Here is an 18,038-nt window from a genome sequence, read left to right as displayed (position 1 = left end):
GGTCAAACACAAATAAACACATCGATTTGAATGGTGCCTCTCAGGCACCGCTCGAGTTATCGCATCACATGCAGTGGTGCCTGAGAGGCACCACTCGAGTGCAAAGGGTTAATTTACGGAGTGTGCTGTAGCTTCATCTTTGATGGAATCAAATGGTGCATTTCATAGTCACAGATTCTAAGCTATGCAAAATTGTTTAACTTACTTATGTATCATGGTGACCGTGAATTAGTATTTCTCAAAAAAATGCTACCAATTTACACTACAATGACATGACTTATGCTGTTCAAATATACATACCATTCAAATACAAACACAAGGCACAGGCAGCAAATTAAAATCAAGTACATCATTCTGCTGGATCTTGTAGTTGCAGTATAATTATCCATATATTAACTTAATAATACAAAATCATATCAGTGTCACAGTAACCACTGGTATTTGCTTAGCAACATGTTAAGGATTCATCACAGTTTGAATAGATTTCAAAGGTCAAGTTGGTGGGGCCCTTTTCCTGTAAGGCAGTGTAAATCCCTTGTTTCCCTGAATAACAGAAGAGTAGGCTTAGAACACATTAAATCAAGATAAACATCTGAAGCACACATAAGGAGGTGGCATCAATAAATGGTGCAAGAATTAGGATAGCCAGCAGCTCAAGACAGCTGATAAATAATTAGTCAATAACATTACATCAAATTCATCTCAGTTTAATGCTTTTGTTGCTTAAGCCATCAATCAATGCACTATTCAGCATACACTGCTCACGGGGATCTAGAAGTCGTCAGTCAAAATGTATACCACTGTTATCAATACATCAAGCTCCGAGTCTTACCTGGGCCAGAGAATAATTTCAGAAGACCACAAATGACAGCTACTGTATAATATGTTTTCAAATGTTTCAAGCTGATGAACATATTTCTGCATGCAGTTGTACCAAGATGTGCTAGGCATTATGTTAGGATCACTACGATATTGGAGTCTTTCTTCACAGGTCAGTCCAAGACAAATTTACCTCACTTAAAAGATACAGATGAGGTATGGTAGATAGTCATGTTTCCTATATTGATTAACTTGAATTCAAACCACAAATGGCATGAACAAGTACTAATTAAACTCAAATGCCAGATTTCTGTCATGTGTAATGTAAATATGAACCTGTTTTCCTCAAAAAAATCCTCCATAAAGACACAATCTTTAAGCAGCTAGCTCTCGTATATTGTGCAGTGATTTAAATAATCCAATCCAATTCAGATTTGTATGGCTATGATGTTCATGTGGAAATCAAGCATTTAACAGTTTGAAAGTCCTCAAAAAAGTCAATGACAAGGAAAGAATACCGTATCACCATCCATCCCCATTTGTTCTCAAACAAAACTGGGATAGAGCTATGCAGAGAGCCTCAGTGTGCTTTGTTTTTATGAAATAATCTATAACAATTTAGTTTTCTTGATAGGCATGCATGCTTAGTGAGTAATGGCAAAACACATAAAGGTTATTATTAATCTCAGGAAACAAAGACCTTTACGAACGACTTTCTAAGATGACTGAATACCATTCACATGCAGAAAGCTACACAAATGCCCATGCAACTAATCCCTACCAAGGATTAGAACCTGGGTCAAACTACCAGTGATCAGCAGTCTTATCCACTCAGACATAATTGACAAGAGCTATTTGGACTTCGACAAGAAATCAACTAGATCCCAAAGACTGTAAACTGATCCATTTGCCCTTGTTTCAGATATCTGGAATGCTTTTATAGAAAACTACTGAAAATGTTATAAACCAAGCAAAAATATAAAAATAGTTGATCAACAATTATTTCCCATGAAGACCCAGTGCCAATTTATTCAGTATATGCCTAAAAGGGTGGACAAATTTGGTATTAATTTTGGCTTGCTACTGATGTGCAGTCAAAATATTTACTGAATGGATATTCCTATTCGGGAAAAGATGAAACAAGAACACAGGGAGAAACAGTAAGTAAGCATTCAGCTTTTCAATTGATGGAACCTTTCTACAATACTGGAAGAAACCTAACAACAGACAATTTTTTTTTTAACTTTGCGGAAATTAATACAAGAAAGGAGGAGTTCAGGGATAAGCTGTGTTGGCACAATAAATTGTTCAAAAAGAGAACTACCTCATTCTTTCAAAAATATGAGGTATGAGCTCTATTCTAGTAAGACTGCTAAGAATGACAATATAACGCTTATGTCTTATCAAAGAAAAAAAAAGCAAGAATGTCCTGCTCCTGAGTACCATGCACCCAATACTAGAAATCTCATTTGATGAAAAAAAGACAACTGAAGTTGTTAATTTTTACAATTCGACCAAATATGGAGTTGATGTTTTGAACCAGATGACCAAAAAATACTCGGTGAAGTCCTCACCCAGATGTTGGCCAGTTTAAGTTTTTTTTTTTTTTTTTGTGTGTGTGTGTGTGTTCTTGATTTGGCTGCGATAAATGCATGGATAATTTATTTACTAGGAAACAATTGAATGTAAGAACACCAACTGTCATGATTTTATTTTGAATATGGCTGAGACGATTCAAAAGACGTATATTTCATCAAAAACTCGCAAACCTTCTGTATCTAACAAAAAGAGAATTGATACTTGCGTTAAAGCTTTCTGTAAGCGTAAACAATGCCAAATAAATACAGGCAGAGGCAACAAAAGATTGAATATTTATGAATATTCTCAAAAATATGTCTGTGGAACCTGTACAGGTTAAATTTAAAAAATATAAATTAAAAAAATAGTAATCTATGCCCTGCAAAACTGAGTAATGCAAGTACTAATATGTGTACGTTTTAATAAATTTATTTCATATTGAAAATTTTGAGGCGATTTATTAAATGATAAGAGGTTTAAAAATATCTAGAGTGATTTTATTTTCCTCTTTTAGTTCTTTGCTATATTAATATATTTATTCACTTTATTTTTCTCTTTGTTCCAATAAATTATCCTTTGGTTGCATGTATTTACTCAGTTTACTTTCTTATTAAACAAGCAAAATGTATCGTTATAAGTATTAACTTAATAATAGTAATATTAGCAAATAAACAATATTAGCAAAGAGTGTTTTCTTCTGTTCGGACCAAGCGGTCAAAATGATCATTGATCGTAGTTATAGGTACATGGAGAGCACTGTAATGCTCATATTAAAATTGTTTTTTTAGAATATTATATATATAACTACAGTTTCTATTCTTTACTTCTTTTCATTATGAAGCTTCACAGAAAGTTAATGATCAGTTCAATTTACAGCTTTCTAATTTACAGAGACAATTTCTGCTTTTCTTCACTTTTATACATTTTAAAGAATTTAACTTATGACTTCCAAAATACATTTAATAAGACTTGATGAATAAAATTTAATTATCAAATGAGAGAGCAATCACTGAAAAAACTCAAATACTGAAATAATTCTGAAAAAAAAAAAACTGTTTGGTCTTCTACACAGGTATTTATAATACATGAGTTACATAAATTATCATTACACAAGTGTTACACATATTTACATAAATTAAATAGCATGATAAAAAGTAAATGTAAAAATTATCTTACCTAAAACAGTTGGATCTCCTTGTTCATATGATAAAATGTATTTATTCAGAAAGAGAGTTGTAAAACTAAAAAAATACCAAAGAGTAATACAATAAAATGCGCCTGTCGACATAAGACCATGATGATTTGGTGACTTGTTGTTGCTGCATTTTTCTAACGAATAAGTTTTGGGACTATCAATGGATTTATGAACAACAGGTTGATTATTCTTACAGCCATCTAAGTTAAAATCAGGTAATGATTGATAGTTTATATTATAATGTCCATTAAGCTGACTTGTGCTACTTTCAGAATTCATTAGCAATGTTCAGAATGTAATTCAGTAGAACATTCAGATCTGAAAAATAATAGAATATTCTATTTATGCAGTTTATAGCAAAACAAAATGAATAAATTGTTTAAAAAAAGTCACAAAATTTCACTAACAGAAATTTTATTTTTGATACACAGAAATTTATAATAGAAAAACCTGCAACTATAAAATTATAATATTACTTTAAAGAAAAATTTTGAAAATTAAACAATATTGTATTCACATATTTTCCTGTTGGCCAATTTTTCAACAAATAAAATTGGCCCAAATTAGCCCGAATAATGCAGATGTGCGACATCATGAAATACTCAGATCTTCACTCTGGTTTTATAGTCGTCAATAAAAGAATTTACTTTTTGTGAAGGAAAATCAAAGTTACTGCTATTTTTGTTTTTTGCACGAATTTTGAAAAAATTATTAAAATTGGGAACCTGCCCCTTACAGGATAGCAAGCAATACAGTATTTTCAAAGTTACAAGCCTGGTTATATAGATGTGCATGTTAAAAATATAAAAAGTATGGTTTGGTTTGGTTTGGTTTATTGAGATTATGGCAAAGCACACTAGGGCTATCTGCCTAAGGGGAGGAATGCCTTCGTGGAGGACTTTCTAAGGGAAACTGGCTCGTATACACATTACACATGGGGAAAACCACGAAAATGCCCATGCAGCCAGCCTGTTCGCGGGATTCAAACCTCGGAACAAACTACCAGTGTTCAGCGACTTTACTGCTCGGCCGCTGGTGGGCCTTTATAAAATGTATGAGGGGTTTATCAAAATGGGGCAATAAAACACACACATCCATTTTAGATTCTTGTTTAAGAAAATTATGCGACACCAAGTTCACAACGAAGGATTTTTTTCACTGTAATGACTGCCATTAGTTTTCATGAATTTGTTTGTCAAATATTCTCAAAGCTTGAGTACAGAAATATTCAAGTATCTTAATACCATATATCTGTACAGATAATCTATTAATTAGCTAAATAAAGTGATCTATTATTATCTAACTACATAAAAAGCGATCTGTTCTTTCAAACTTCCACAGGCATGGTAGCTGCAAATTTAGCACGATCTTCAACAGCTTTCAATGCCAACAAGAAAATATATAAGTACGAAATAAAATATATAGCACAATCAGATAAATAACAGACATAAATACAAATGAATTTATTTGTAATGTACTGCAGCCCTGATAGTTGAGTAGTGTAAAAGCACATCATTCACTATACACATGAAATATGTTTAGTGCAAGTTTTACTATGGCAGACTCCAATTACAATTAACAATAAAAAGTATTTTTTCTCTTTTGCAATGTCACTAACTCAAAATATTACAATTGAAAAGTAATCAAACCAAAACTTTTAACTTACCAACAGAAATGATATAATATTATGTCCCTCTACTGATAAATGTAGCAACTTCACTATTATTAATCTAACATCAACAACATAATATTAGCTCTTCTCACACTTGCTTTCATCCTGCTAGGATGATGTTTGCTTCTTTTCTTCTGCTACCAACTGAAATGCTCTAAGTATGTGAATGTATGTTTGGAGTCATGGAATACTGGGCATACCTCCTGCACACACTATTATCAGCTTTACCAGACTGAAAATTCCATCTTGCATATACATACACTGCTGGCTAATTGCAAAAGATGGAACAGAAACCACAAAATGAAAGGAACCAATTTTTGAAAAATTAGAATAAGTATGATACACAGTAAGAAGATGTATGCATACATAATGTTTAACTTCCTGGCCTGTTAATCACATGATAGATAAAATAATAAATAAAATAGTCACACTGATAAAAGATTTTTAAAGGATTTGGTGCAAGTGGTCAAGTGTTGTATCAAGTAAATATTCTATGGGAAAGATTTAATTGGTGATATATAGAGTATAGGCTGTAGTATAGGAAGGTATGTAGTATAGGCCGGCATGCATGATCATTGGCTGCATGCCTCTATATGTGATTGAAACTGGAACTATGACTGGTCAACAATATTTCGACAAAGTTCTTCTGCCTTACGTTTCACCTTTTCTATGATAAATTTCTTTTCATGTCACCATGTCATCAAATACACACAGGATTGTCTAGATCAGGCATGGGCAAACTGTGACTTCCCCATACCTTAATTGCGGCTCTCAAGTTCTGAAATGCAAGTTGTTTGCAATAAATAGTAGTTTTATTTTTTGAAATACAAATACAATTTGAAATAGGGATCATGCAATGACAGGTTTTTTTTTTAGTCACTAATTTAATTTCTTAAATTATATTATGTATGTAATAATTTAATTGATTTCAAATTCTCCACCACAGACTTATTGTCAAATAAAACGGCACATAATTCCATTTCTGGAAATTACTATTCCTGCCATGTTGCTTTTTAAGCAGATAATGGCTATTGGAATAGCACAGAATGTACAAATACGAAGTTAATCTAAAAAATAATATTCTCTAACATTTTTTGCCTCAGGTTAATTTTACTTCAGGCAGTTTCCGCTTACATTCCTGTTGTGTGATCCTACACTTCACAAAAGTTGTCATCCACTTGGAAGATTCGCTATTCGTTGTAGATCACTACTTTTATTCACCCCTTGAAAATGGCTTGAGTAACTGCTGAAGAAGCCTTTTTCACCCTGCAGACCACACAGAACTCTTTCAGTTTAGGGAAGAAGTTTGAATACAAAAATTTATGGTTGATGAGGTGAACCTTCTCCCACTCATACTTAAGAGCTTATCTCAGTTTTCTATGAGTGTCCTTTAAATTTAATTTCAAGTCATTTCTTTTTTATGCAGTTCCTTTCCAATTTTTGCAGCCAACATTAACATGCTGCAATGAACACTTCTTCACATAAAACTCTATCTTTCGTAATAATGCCTTGGTAATCCTAATGCAGAGATCAGTGGTGTAGCTAGGGTGGGGCAAGGGGGAACATCTGTCCCCGGGCGCAGCATCAAGGGGCGCCAAAATGATGCTACGAAATTTTTTAATGAAATGTTTTCCACTCTTGGCACACAGAAAGGGGCGAAAGTTCTTCAGTTGTCCCCGGGCGCTGGAAGTTCTAGGTACGCCCCTGGCAGAGATCAAATTTATTTCACCAACAGTTTTGCATACTGAATTATTTAGGGTCGCGAGGAGAATCACTTGATTCACAGTGATTTCAATTCTGATCAAAATTCTTAATTCACATTTTATCAACTGCTGTTATGCAAGGTAGAAATCTTTCATCTTCATCATAAAATCTTCATATTAATAATACTGCATCAAACAATGAGATTTCATCAAACAAAAATTTCAAGATTCTACAACTAATTGTTTTTAGGGTATGCAAGACACGCAAAAGTCATAAAAAAATTCCTTTTTAATTTGTTTTAAACTCATTTTACAATCTATTTTCGAAAAAAAAAAAAAGAAGAGTCCTTCATTCCGTTCGTACATATAGATGTCACTCAAAAAAGTTGTCTAAATGGATATTTCCATAGAAATATGATACTCAATTTTTTTTTTAGATTACAATAATTCCTTTACTTCCCACAAGGAAGTAAATATGATAAAGTGATGTTACTGAAATACATTTATACAGTACAAAGTCAATAATCGAAACTCGTCGGGACTTCGGCAATTCCGAATTAGGGTTTTTTCCGGATTAGAGATCATCAATTTAAATCTGGCAAGATGGACTGCAGAAATTATACTATTAAAAATATGAAACCGTAATTTATGAAATAAAAAGCAATTATGATCTAAAGGATATCAAATTTTACGAAAAAAAAAGCTTAATATTTGTTTACTTCATTAAACATTTCTTTCAACGGGCGGATGTGTAAAGCATATGCGCGTAATGTACGCGCATTCTTTATGCGCATGCATAATGTATGCCCATTTTCTACGCGCATGTGTAAAGTTTGCGGCTTTGAGCTCCGGATTATAGATCATTCCAGATAATGGAAGTCCGGATTACGGACTTTGTACTGTATATGTTTCCCAGATGGAAAATATACAATGTTTAGGCTAATTTTTATCAAACAGGTAAAATTAACAAAATTACAAGAAGTTGAAAATTTAACACCTTTGTTATTTAAATGAGAGCTTTTCAGCGAATGTGCCATGAGAAATTTAAACGCAAAACGACCATAAATAACTGATTATGAGGCAACAGTACCAAAGAGACTGAAAGTCATAAATGAAAAATTAGAATCAAAGTTTAATTTTAAAAAAAGGTACAAATATATTTACGAGTGCCCCTTAGCAATACATGAACACCGAGTTTGTGCAATTCTTTGACAAACATTCACTTATATTCTTTGGAACAAACAAAAATTATTACCCAACTGTGAGATTTATCCTCAGAAATGGATAAGATGTCACAAAAAATCATAAGGTCTTCGCCTTGTTTTCATGTTAACTTGATTAACTCTTAATAAACTGTTTCAGTTTTTGTGATGAAGGATATAGCCATTCATCTGTTTTCCCTCTCACATTTTGAAACAAATTATTAAAAATTGAGGCTTTTCTCGAAACAGAACGATATCCAGTACAGTATTTAAAAAATTTACAGGGTCCTGGAACTAAGAACAAGATGCAACTTTATTTGAAAATGAATAATCAATGTCAATGCAACATAAAAAATTATGACCAGTGATTTATGTTTTCTTATGTGCTATATCCATAACCACTATCTCTTGATTAGTTAACTGATTAAAGAGCAATTAGTTCTTTCTAACTTCTGCCAGAATGGCTGGTACAAGCTTGGCAGAACTCCACCATCTTACATAGGTCAACAAATTTCATAATCAGATCAGTGGCATAGGGAGGGGGGCAAGGGGTGTATGTCTGAGGGCGTCACTCGCAGAGGGGCAACAAATGGTCTTCAAACAAGATTTTCATCATATCACTCTGTTTTTTTTTTCGGGGGGCGCCAAAAAGGTAAAAAGGTATTTGTCCCGGGCGCTAGTTATGCTCGCTACTCCACTGAATCAGATGCTTATATTTCATACATTTTAAAGCCTATGAAAATATGTAGGCTTTTATTTATTAATTTTTTACTTAATGTTAAATGCAGACTTTTGGTATTAAAGATGATAGTAATGGTGTGGTGTATTTAATTATGGCAAAGCACACTAGGGCTATCTGCCTAAGGGGAGGGATGCCTTTGTGGAGGACTTTCTAAGGGAAACTGGCTCGTATACATGTTACACATGGAGAAAACCACGAAAACACCCATGCAGTCAGTCCGTTCGCGGGATTCGAACCTCAGACCGAACTACCAGTGTTCAGCGACTTTACCGCTTGGCCGCTGGTGGGCCAAAGATGATAGTAAATAAGATAGCTTTTAAAATGTCATACCAAAAATTTTTTCTTCTATTCACAGGATCCAAACTAGAGATGGCAAATGATTTTAGGCTGAGAAAACTCAACCAGGATATAACTCGAACTCACATCTGGAGGTTTCACCTTCCATTCATAAGGCTCAAAGCCACACTATCATGAACTACACATTTCTTATATGCTCAACTATTCGGAATTTTCATGCATCCAGCATTTTTTAACTTTTACTGTGAAAATGGTTGGTTGCTTGCTTTGTTGTGGGATTCCTGGCACAAAACCTTGAAGGTTATATATGCTGAAACACATGTCAGAACGTTCCCTTAGTTTCAGACGTTAAACTAAGGTTTACAGATACTCACAAGCAACCAAATACACACACAAATAACTTACAAGTACACATATTAAAAAGAAGGTAAGTTTAAAATAAAAGCATACTGATAAAACCAATAGAAATAATAACATTATGACAGCTGAGATTAACAATAAAATCCAGATGATTCACCTAATAAAATAGGTAAAATTCATGCATGATAAATATTTAAAATACATTACTCAAACATTAAAACCATTTTAAAATGAGTGATAAAAACCACTACCTCTTAAATACAAGAATATATCGTTTTTAGAGACTTGTCCAATTAGATTATGAAGATTTACCTTTAGAGGCAATAAAATATTTCTTATGAAGTGCATTGAAATATGGGCAATCTACTAAAATGTTACACACGGAAAGCAAAGAATTACATTTGGACCAAATAGGCTCGCTCTTTGCTTTTAAAAGATAATTCTGAGGCGAGTTAAAAGCATTTCCTCTCTCTGATTTCTATTTGCCTCTCAATATTCCATTTTCATTTTAATCCTTCTCAGCTTGTTACTAAGCTGAGTATCCCAGAGTAACTGCTACTTGTACAAGACCCCTCTGCTTCATAACACTGCTAACATCTTTGGTTCTAGGAAAAAAAAAAACCCACAAGAAAAAAGGCCCACAGGAATAATGCTCACAGATATATATGCTCACAGGAAAAAAAGCCCACACAGAAATATGCCCACATAGAAAAATACTCACATGGGAAAATGCTCACTCAGAAACATGCTTACATGGAAAAAAGCTCACATAGATATATGCTCAAATGAAATAAGCTCACTGATAAATGAAGTACATAAAAATATCCTTACATTAATCAATCAATAATTAATCAATTTGAACATCATACACCTAATTGAATTTTTCAAAGAAAAATTATTTGATCATTTTAAAAAATTATTGGACAAATGTTCATATTAACCTTTTCAGAGGCGGTATATAAAAGAATGAAAACTACAGTAAAATTTTGCATGTACTGTAATATTTTATACCACTGCCCCCTGTATGACATTTTTTTCCCTTGTAACTGCCAATAGTTTATTTTTGCTTTTTATTTACTCTGTTTTTGCATACTTTTCATGTGTATCTATAGAATTTGATGTCTGAATGTAGTTTTTTAAGTTTGGAGCCAAAAAAGTTCTGAAGACCACAGTTTGCAATCAAAGTGTGGAATCATTATGAAGCAGCCTTCGAAATTCTCCTAAAACAAACTATTAAGAAAGCTTTCATAAGGTACTAAATTCATCATTTAATTGTAGACATCTCAGTATGAGATTTTTGTTTGACAAACTGAAAAAAGATTTAGCCTGTCATTGTTTATTACTAGCTACTGCAAATACAGGGCATACTGAAGTAAAAGAAAATATGAAAACTTACATTTGGTAATCACAAATCATGTAAGAAACTATGATGAAATCGATGATAAAATTAGATATTTACATATATTAGCTAATATTCAGTAAGTTTGTAGAAACATTAGGTATTTTAGAAGCAGGAGATGTGAAAAATGAGAAAGCCTTCGTTGGGAATCCAACCACAGACCTTTTCAACACGTGCCCAGCGTGCATACCACCACACCACGAAAGCATGCTAAGAATGAGGAAGAAATATCTTATAAGTTTATGTGAAGTATACATGATTTATATATAACAAGGCATTTTACGTAATTTAAATAAAATAATTATTCCTATTTGCTTATTCTTCTAAATGTTTATATTATAACATGTGTAACTTATACTTATTATTACAGTCAAAAGTCTTTAATCCGGACGTCAATAATCTGGAATGATCTATGATCCAGACCTCAAAGCTACAAACTTTCTGCGCATGCGTAAACACATAATGCATTTACACGTGAGCGTTTCATGTATAAGCAACGGTATAATTTAAGCTAAAATTATCTATTTCAGTTAATGTTGCAAATTGTGTTGTTCCTTAATCTTCAAACTGGATTCGGCTTATTTTTTTTGCAGACTGTTAGAGCAATTTTATAAAAGTAAGCTTGAACTTTCGATTATGTCAAAAAGAATTTTTGATTCTGGAGCTGCCGAAGGATCTACAAAGCGAAAGCATGTTTCGATGTCCATCAAACAAAAAGTGGAATTGTTGCAAAAAAATGGATAAAAGCATATCCTTTGTTTCTCTAACCATTCCGAAATCTGTTTATCAATTTCACGCTGCTCTGTGGGGGTGGGGGGATGAACTGGAAGTTGATCTGTCAGCACTATCCTTATCTTCAGGGCAGATGTTCTTATTTTATTCGGCTTATAATGCCTTACTAAATGTAGTATTTCATCTCGATGTACTCCGTCTTTAATATGATTTAAATCAAATTCCTTGTCATTATAAATATCATGAATACACATCAAATAGTTTTCTGGTTGCAATTTTCTAATTTTGACTATGCATAATGTATGCTTTACGCATGTGCGCATTGAAAGAAATGTTTAATAAAGTAAACAAATAAATATTAAGCTTTTTTTTTTTTTTTTTTTTTTTTTTGGATACCCTTTAGATCAGAATTGCTCTTCATTTCATAAATTACGGTTTCATATTTTTTATTTTATAATTTCTGCATGCCATCTTACCAGATTTAAATTGATGATCTATAATCCAGAAAAACCGATAATCTGGAATCGCCGAAGTCCCGACTAGACCGGATTAAAGACTTTTGACTGTATTTTGTTTTTTTAACAATTAAAATTGTAATAATTTTTCGCTGTATATTGTGTTTCATTTTCCTTCCTTCCTTCCTCCTCTCTTTTTCCTAATTCAAAACGGTCCATTTGTTAATCTTATACAGCAACTAAATCTACACATAAGTTATACAGTTTTTGATATGTATATAAAGATGTTTTGGTAATTTAAATAATTTTTCTTTGAAAAATTCAAGTAGGTGTGCGATGTTCAAATCGATTAATTATTGATTAATTAATGTAAAGATTTTTCTTTGTATTTTATTTATCAGTGGGCTTATTTCCATGTGAGCATATATACGAGGGCCATCCAGGAAGTAGATTACGTTTCCGTCTGTGTCCGCTAGGGGCGGGGCTAGCGCGGCCATCTTGGGGTCAGAGCGTTGCGCAGCTCAGTCTGCATCTAGCCGTGCTAGTGAGAGGTTCGTGCTGTGCTCCGTTCAGATACTGTGACGGTTTGAAATGTCTGCGTTAATTGAAAATCCCGCGAGCTGCGAGGTGCGCTCAGTAATAAGGTTTCTGACTGCAAAAAACTGTAAACCGATAGAAATCTATCGGCAGCTTCGTGAAGTGTATGGGGACAACATTATCACTGAAGGTGGAGTGCGTCAGTGGGTCATAAGATTTCAAAATGGCCGAACCAATGTTCACGACGAAGATCGAAGTGGGAGACCCAGCATAGTGACCGCCGAACTTCTCGAAAAAGTCGATGCTAAAGTCCGTGAAAATCGAAATTTCACAATAACGGAACTTTCTTTGAGTTTTCCACAAATTTCGCGAAGTTTGTTGCACGAAATCATCAGCGAAAAGCTTGGTTACCACAAGTTTTGTGCAAGATGGATTCCAAAAATCTTGACAGAGGACCACAAAAATCAGCGAATGGCTGCAGCGTTGAACTTTTTGGACGCTTACCATAAGGATGGTGACTCTTTACTCTCGCATCGTTACTGGTGACGAAACATGGGTGAAACATGTGAACTGTGAAACGAAATTGCAATCAATGCAGTGGGGGCACACAAGTTCTCCCCAAAAACCCAAGAAATGCATGCAAACAATGTCGGCAAGGAAGATGATGGCGACTGTTTTTTGGGACAGAAAAGGTGTAATTTTGGTGGACTTCCTGGAAAGAGGCACTACAATAAACTCTCAAAGGTATTGCCAAACTCTCCAAAAACTCAGAAGAGCAATTCAAAACAAGCGCAGAGGAATGTTGAGCTCTAAGATCTTGTTGATTCACGACAACGCCCGGCCCCACACGGCAAATGTCACTCGTAAAGTTCTTGAATCTTTTAAGTGGGAGTTGTTTCCTCATCCGCCGTACAGTCCCGACCTGGCACCGAGCGACTTCCACCTATTCCCAGCAATGAAGAAGTGGCTGGCTATGCAGCGTTTTGATGACGACGCACAGCTGCAAGAAGAGGTAACGAAGTGGTTGAAGGCGCAGGCGGCCGAATTTTTCGACGAAGGAATTTCCAAGCTCGTACATCGCTACGATAAATGCCTTAATTTGTATGGTGACTATGTAGAAAAGTAGTATTTGAGTGTGGCTTTCATCTGTATATAATAAAATTTGTTTCCTATACTTTGTTTATTTTTTTATTCCAAAACGTAATCTACTTTCTGGATAGCCCTCGTACTACATGTGAGTTTTTTCCATGTGAACATATTTCTAAGTGAGCTTTTTTCTATGTGGGCATATTTCTGTGTGGGCTTTTTTCCTGTGAGCATTTATACCTGTGAGCATTTTTCCTGTGAGCTTTTTTACTGTGGGCATTTTTCCGGTCACAACATCTTTAAAAAGAATGAGCCGAATGGACATTTCAAGAGCACACTTTGCTCTGATGTCTGCCAGCTCATTCATTACCTTTTATCCCTACATGCCCAGGAACTCAGCAGTAAAGAATGTCAAGTCCACAGTTCTTCAAGTTTAACTTCAGAATTTCAACTACTACAGGATTCTGGGTGTTCCAAAATGTTTCCAAAGCTTTCAGTGCACTGAATGAATCTGTATAAATTATAAACCTTTGTTTGGCTAGTCCAAATATGAAAGAAAGTGCCTCGTATACAGTAGTCAGTTCAGAGTTTGACCAAGATGATATCATGCAAACAAATGCCCTTCATATTATTACCAATCTCAACAGATTACCAATCTCAACAGATCTTCATATTATTACCAATTCCAACATGATTACTTTCTTTTGAACTGTCCGTATTTAGAGAAATGTATCTGTTATATTTTTGTCTTTGCTCAAGAAAGTACTATCAGTATACAATATCATCTGTACTCCTCTTGTTCAGATCATGAAAAGCATAAAGAAGTTGGATATTTGCATTCTCCTAGGGTGGAATTTCAAAATGTTTTACGGTCTGGACATTCACATCGGACATGAGGTATTTTTCTATTAGTGACCTAGCTCTTATATAGAACGAGGTACACATACAGGTCTTGCTGCAAACAGGGTACTGTAATAGTTATCAAGCAAAGAGGGCGACAAGGATTATGAAATATTGATAAAATTTTGAAATAATAAACAAGAGACAATTGCTTTCATCTTAATTGAAGAAACGGTTCGAAGCAACAGATATAGACTCCCAACTGGGGATGTTCTGATTGGTGTATTTAATTATGGCAAAGCACACTAGGGCTATCTGCCTAAGGGGAGGGATACCTTCGTGGAGGACTTTCTAAGGGAAACTGGCTCGTATACACGTTACACATGGGGAAAACCACGAAAACACCCATGCAGCCAGCACGTTCGCGGGATTCGAACCTCGGACCGAACTACCAGTGTTCAGCGACTTTACCGCTCGGCCGCTGGTGGGCGGGGATGTTCTGAAGGCTCCAGAACTAATGCATAAAGCCTGATGATGAATAGGATCAAGTTTTCCAGAAACAGAAGGCCGTGCTGATATGTCCATTACTGAGCCATAATCTATTCTTGAGAGGACAAGTGCTCTGTAGACGTGAAGCAATGAGCCGCTCTGCTACCCAGGTGATGTTCGCAAGGACTTTTAAAAGATTAAGCACTTTGAGATGCTTCTTCTTCAAGTACATTACATGCGGAATGAAAGTTAATTTTGGATCGAACATCACACCTAGAAACTTAACTTCCTGTACAAGTGGAATCAATGATCCTTCAAGATGAAGTTCAGGCTCAGGATGGAGATTTCGCTTTCTGCAAAAGTGCATGCAAACAGTCTTCTGTTTAGAGAAAACAAATCCATGTCTGATCATTTCTGTAATCTGTTCAGAGCAATCTGGAACTGTCTCTCAACATAGCTCGTATCTGCACCTTGACAGCTTATCTGAAGGTCGTCTACATACAGCGATTCTGAAACAGTGGGAGGAACTTCCACTGAAATAGAATATATTTTTACACTGAATAGAGTAACACTCAGCACACAACCTTGAGGCACACCCTCTTTCCATTCAAAAACGGCTGACAAAACACAGCTAATAATTATTTGAAAAGTTCTAATCCTTAAAAAAATCCTAATGAAGATTGGTATGTTGCCATGCAAGCCACAAGCATGAAGGTCACACGAAATGCCATAACTCCATGCTTTATCACACACTTTTCTGATGTCAAAAAAGACAGAAATTAAGTGCTTTTTTTTTTTTTACGAAGGCCTTACAGATAGATGGAGGTTTCTAACAGGATCATATTGTCATTGCTTGTCTGGCCTTTATGGAAACCACTCTGATATGGCGAGATTGAGTTCCCCCCCCTAAATAAGACTAGGCAGTGGTTTAGCATTTTTTCAAATAATTTGCAAATGCAACTCGTAAGAGTGATTAGCCGAGCTTCAAATGTATTCTTTGAATCTTTCCCTGTTTAGCTATGAGGATGACAATTGCTCCCTTTCATGTGTTGGGGAAAATGTGCTCCTTCCACACTCGATTGCATAGAGCAAGAAGGACAGTCAACAACTTACTAGAGAGATTGTTCAGCATAGCATAACTTATACCATCTAGATCCGGACTCGAGCTACATGTCTCCATCAGTGCTTTCTTTAACTCAAGCATAGTAAAGTTGCCATTATAAGGCTCTAAGTTGGAAGAGTTGAAGGCAATGGAAATTTTTTCGAGACGATGCTTTTCAGAAAAAAATGCCAGTGGGTAGCTGCTGCTACTGGAAACGGCAGCAAATATCTCACCAATTGTATCTGCAATTTCTTCTGTTGTGCTCATCACTCGACCATCTTCCTCCAGAAAGGAAAATGAGTGGTCTTTATACATTCCGCACACTTTCTTAACTCTTTCCTAAATTCTTTTACTAGGTGTAGATGATGTTTTGATGACACATATGATATCCACTTTTTAAAGACCATAAGGTTTGACAAAGTGGGGTACTTATCAAAATTCCCCAAGCTTTTCTCTGTTTTGCCACTGCTTATTTGCATTCACAATTCCACCATGGTTTAGGATACTTTGGAGGTTTCCTTGATGTCATCGGAATAGAAACTGTAGCTGCACGAATAATGACATCAGTTACAGTTTTCACAGCATCGTCGATAGGCACATCTTTATTACCTCTTCTGTCATCACTGCAAAACATGGAAGATGGTATTTACTCCACTATTGAGGAGACAAAGGACATGATCTTCGATCATCTGCTCAATTTGTCTGCCTTGGGAGTTTGTATCACTACTTCCCCACAGCGGACTATGGCCGTTAAAATCCCCTATCATGATAAAGGATTCATGCAGCTGGCCTATTAGATCACCTACACCTAAGTCCTGCTGATCAATGTGGTGATTTGGTGGCAAATAAAGGGAACAAACTGAAACCAAACTACATACGTTTATTTGGGTAGCAACAGTTTGGAGGTTTGTAGTTAAAGAAATCAAACTGGAAGCGTAATCAAGTGAGGTGAGAAGTCTTACACCTCCACTGACATGCTGGCCTCCCAGATTATCTTTCCTAGAATATCTCCAATTCTGATTTTAGCATAGTTTCCTAAATCGCCAAGGTTCATATACATCAATCGAATGTTTGATGCTAACAAGGTTTTGTTGGAAGCCATGACAATTCCAAGATACAAGGGTGGGCATTATGTGTCATATTTGCTTTTTGGTGCTCTTTTTCTGTTTTATGAGGACACAGATGTTTCGAAATAGCTATTCTGTCCTCTACATCTATATCAGAGTTAAGATTTTCTGAGATAATGCTCCCAAAAGAACTCACACTAGGAGATCTGGAAGGTTTTGCAATTTTCATTTTTCCTTTTGCGTTTTCAGTTTGAATAACTTTTGTTTCTTCATTATACAGCACTTTTATTATTATTGGCTTTGGTTTTTATGCTATATTTTGCTGTGTATTTTGATTTGCCTACTTTAGATGCATATTGTTGTTTGTGTGCCTATTGTTCCGATTTCACTGCTTGCATAAGATAATTTTTTCCTTGGCTATGTCTCTGCTACTAACCTTCTGGCTTCAGCGTAATAAATATTCCTTGGAAATTTTATTGTTTGCACCTCCTTTTTGGCCTTCCATTTTGGGCACAGTTGAGAGAAAGCTGTGTGCTTCCCTTTACAGTTTGCACATAGTGGATTGGAACTGCAATTACCGTATTTGACAGCATATAAGATGCACCCTTATTTAGACGGCCACATACAAGGAAAAAAAGTTTCAATAGTGTGGTTTCTTTTAGTTCTCACGTTTCATAAAAGCCAAATAAACAATTATTGAATGCAATTACCTTCATGTATAAGACTGTGTCCTTCACGTATAAGACGCAGGTAACTTTTTTGA

At 35.1% G+C, this 18,038-nt stretch overlaps 1 protein-coding gene across 4 annotated transcripts in view; it reads right to left on the bottom strand.

The window, feature by feature from the left end:
* The window catches only part of LOC118182926 (solute carrier family 35 member E2A-like), a 90,956-nt gene that overhangs the window by 50,992 nt on the left and 21,926 nt on the right, over positions 1 to 18,038 (bottom strand). For all 4 annotated transcript variants that reach the window (XM_085808474.1, XM_085808471.1, XM_085808473.1 and 1 more), the window contains one exon: positions 3,574 to 3,910. In XM_085808474.1, coding sequence (XP_085664600.1) covers positions 3,574 to 3,871 — 298 coding nt within the window. In that variant the 5' untranslated portion in view covers positions 3,872 to 3,910. The remainder of the gene's footprint in view (positions 1 to 3,573; positions 3,911 to 18,038) is intronic.

The sequence above is a fragment of the Stegodyphus dumicola genome, chromosome X1, assembly GCF_044657685.1.
Source record: "Stegodyphus dumicola isolate Sdum_Otavi_A_Nest chromosome X1, ASM4465768v1".
NCBI lineage: Eukaryota > Metazoa > Arthropoda > Arachnida > Araneae > Eresidae > Stegodyphus > Stegodyphus dumicola.
Note: the sequence above shows the minus strand (reverse complement) of the source record. Positions and strands in the feature narration are given on the sequence as shown.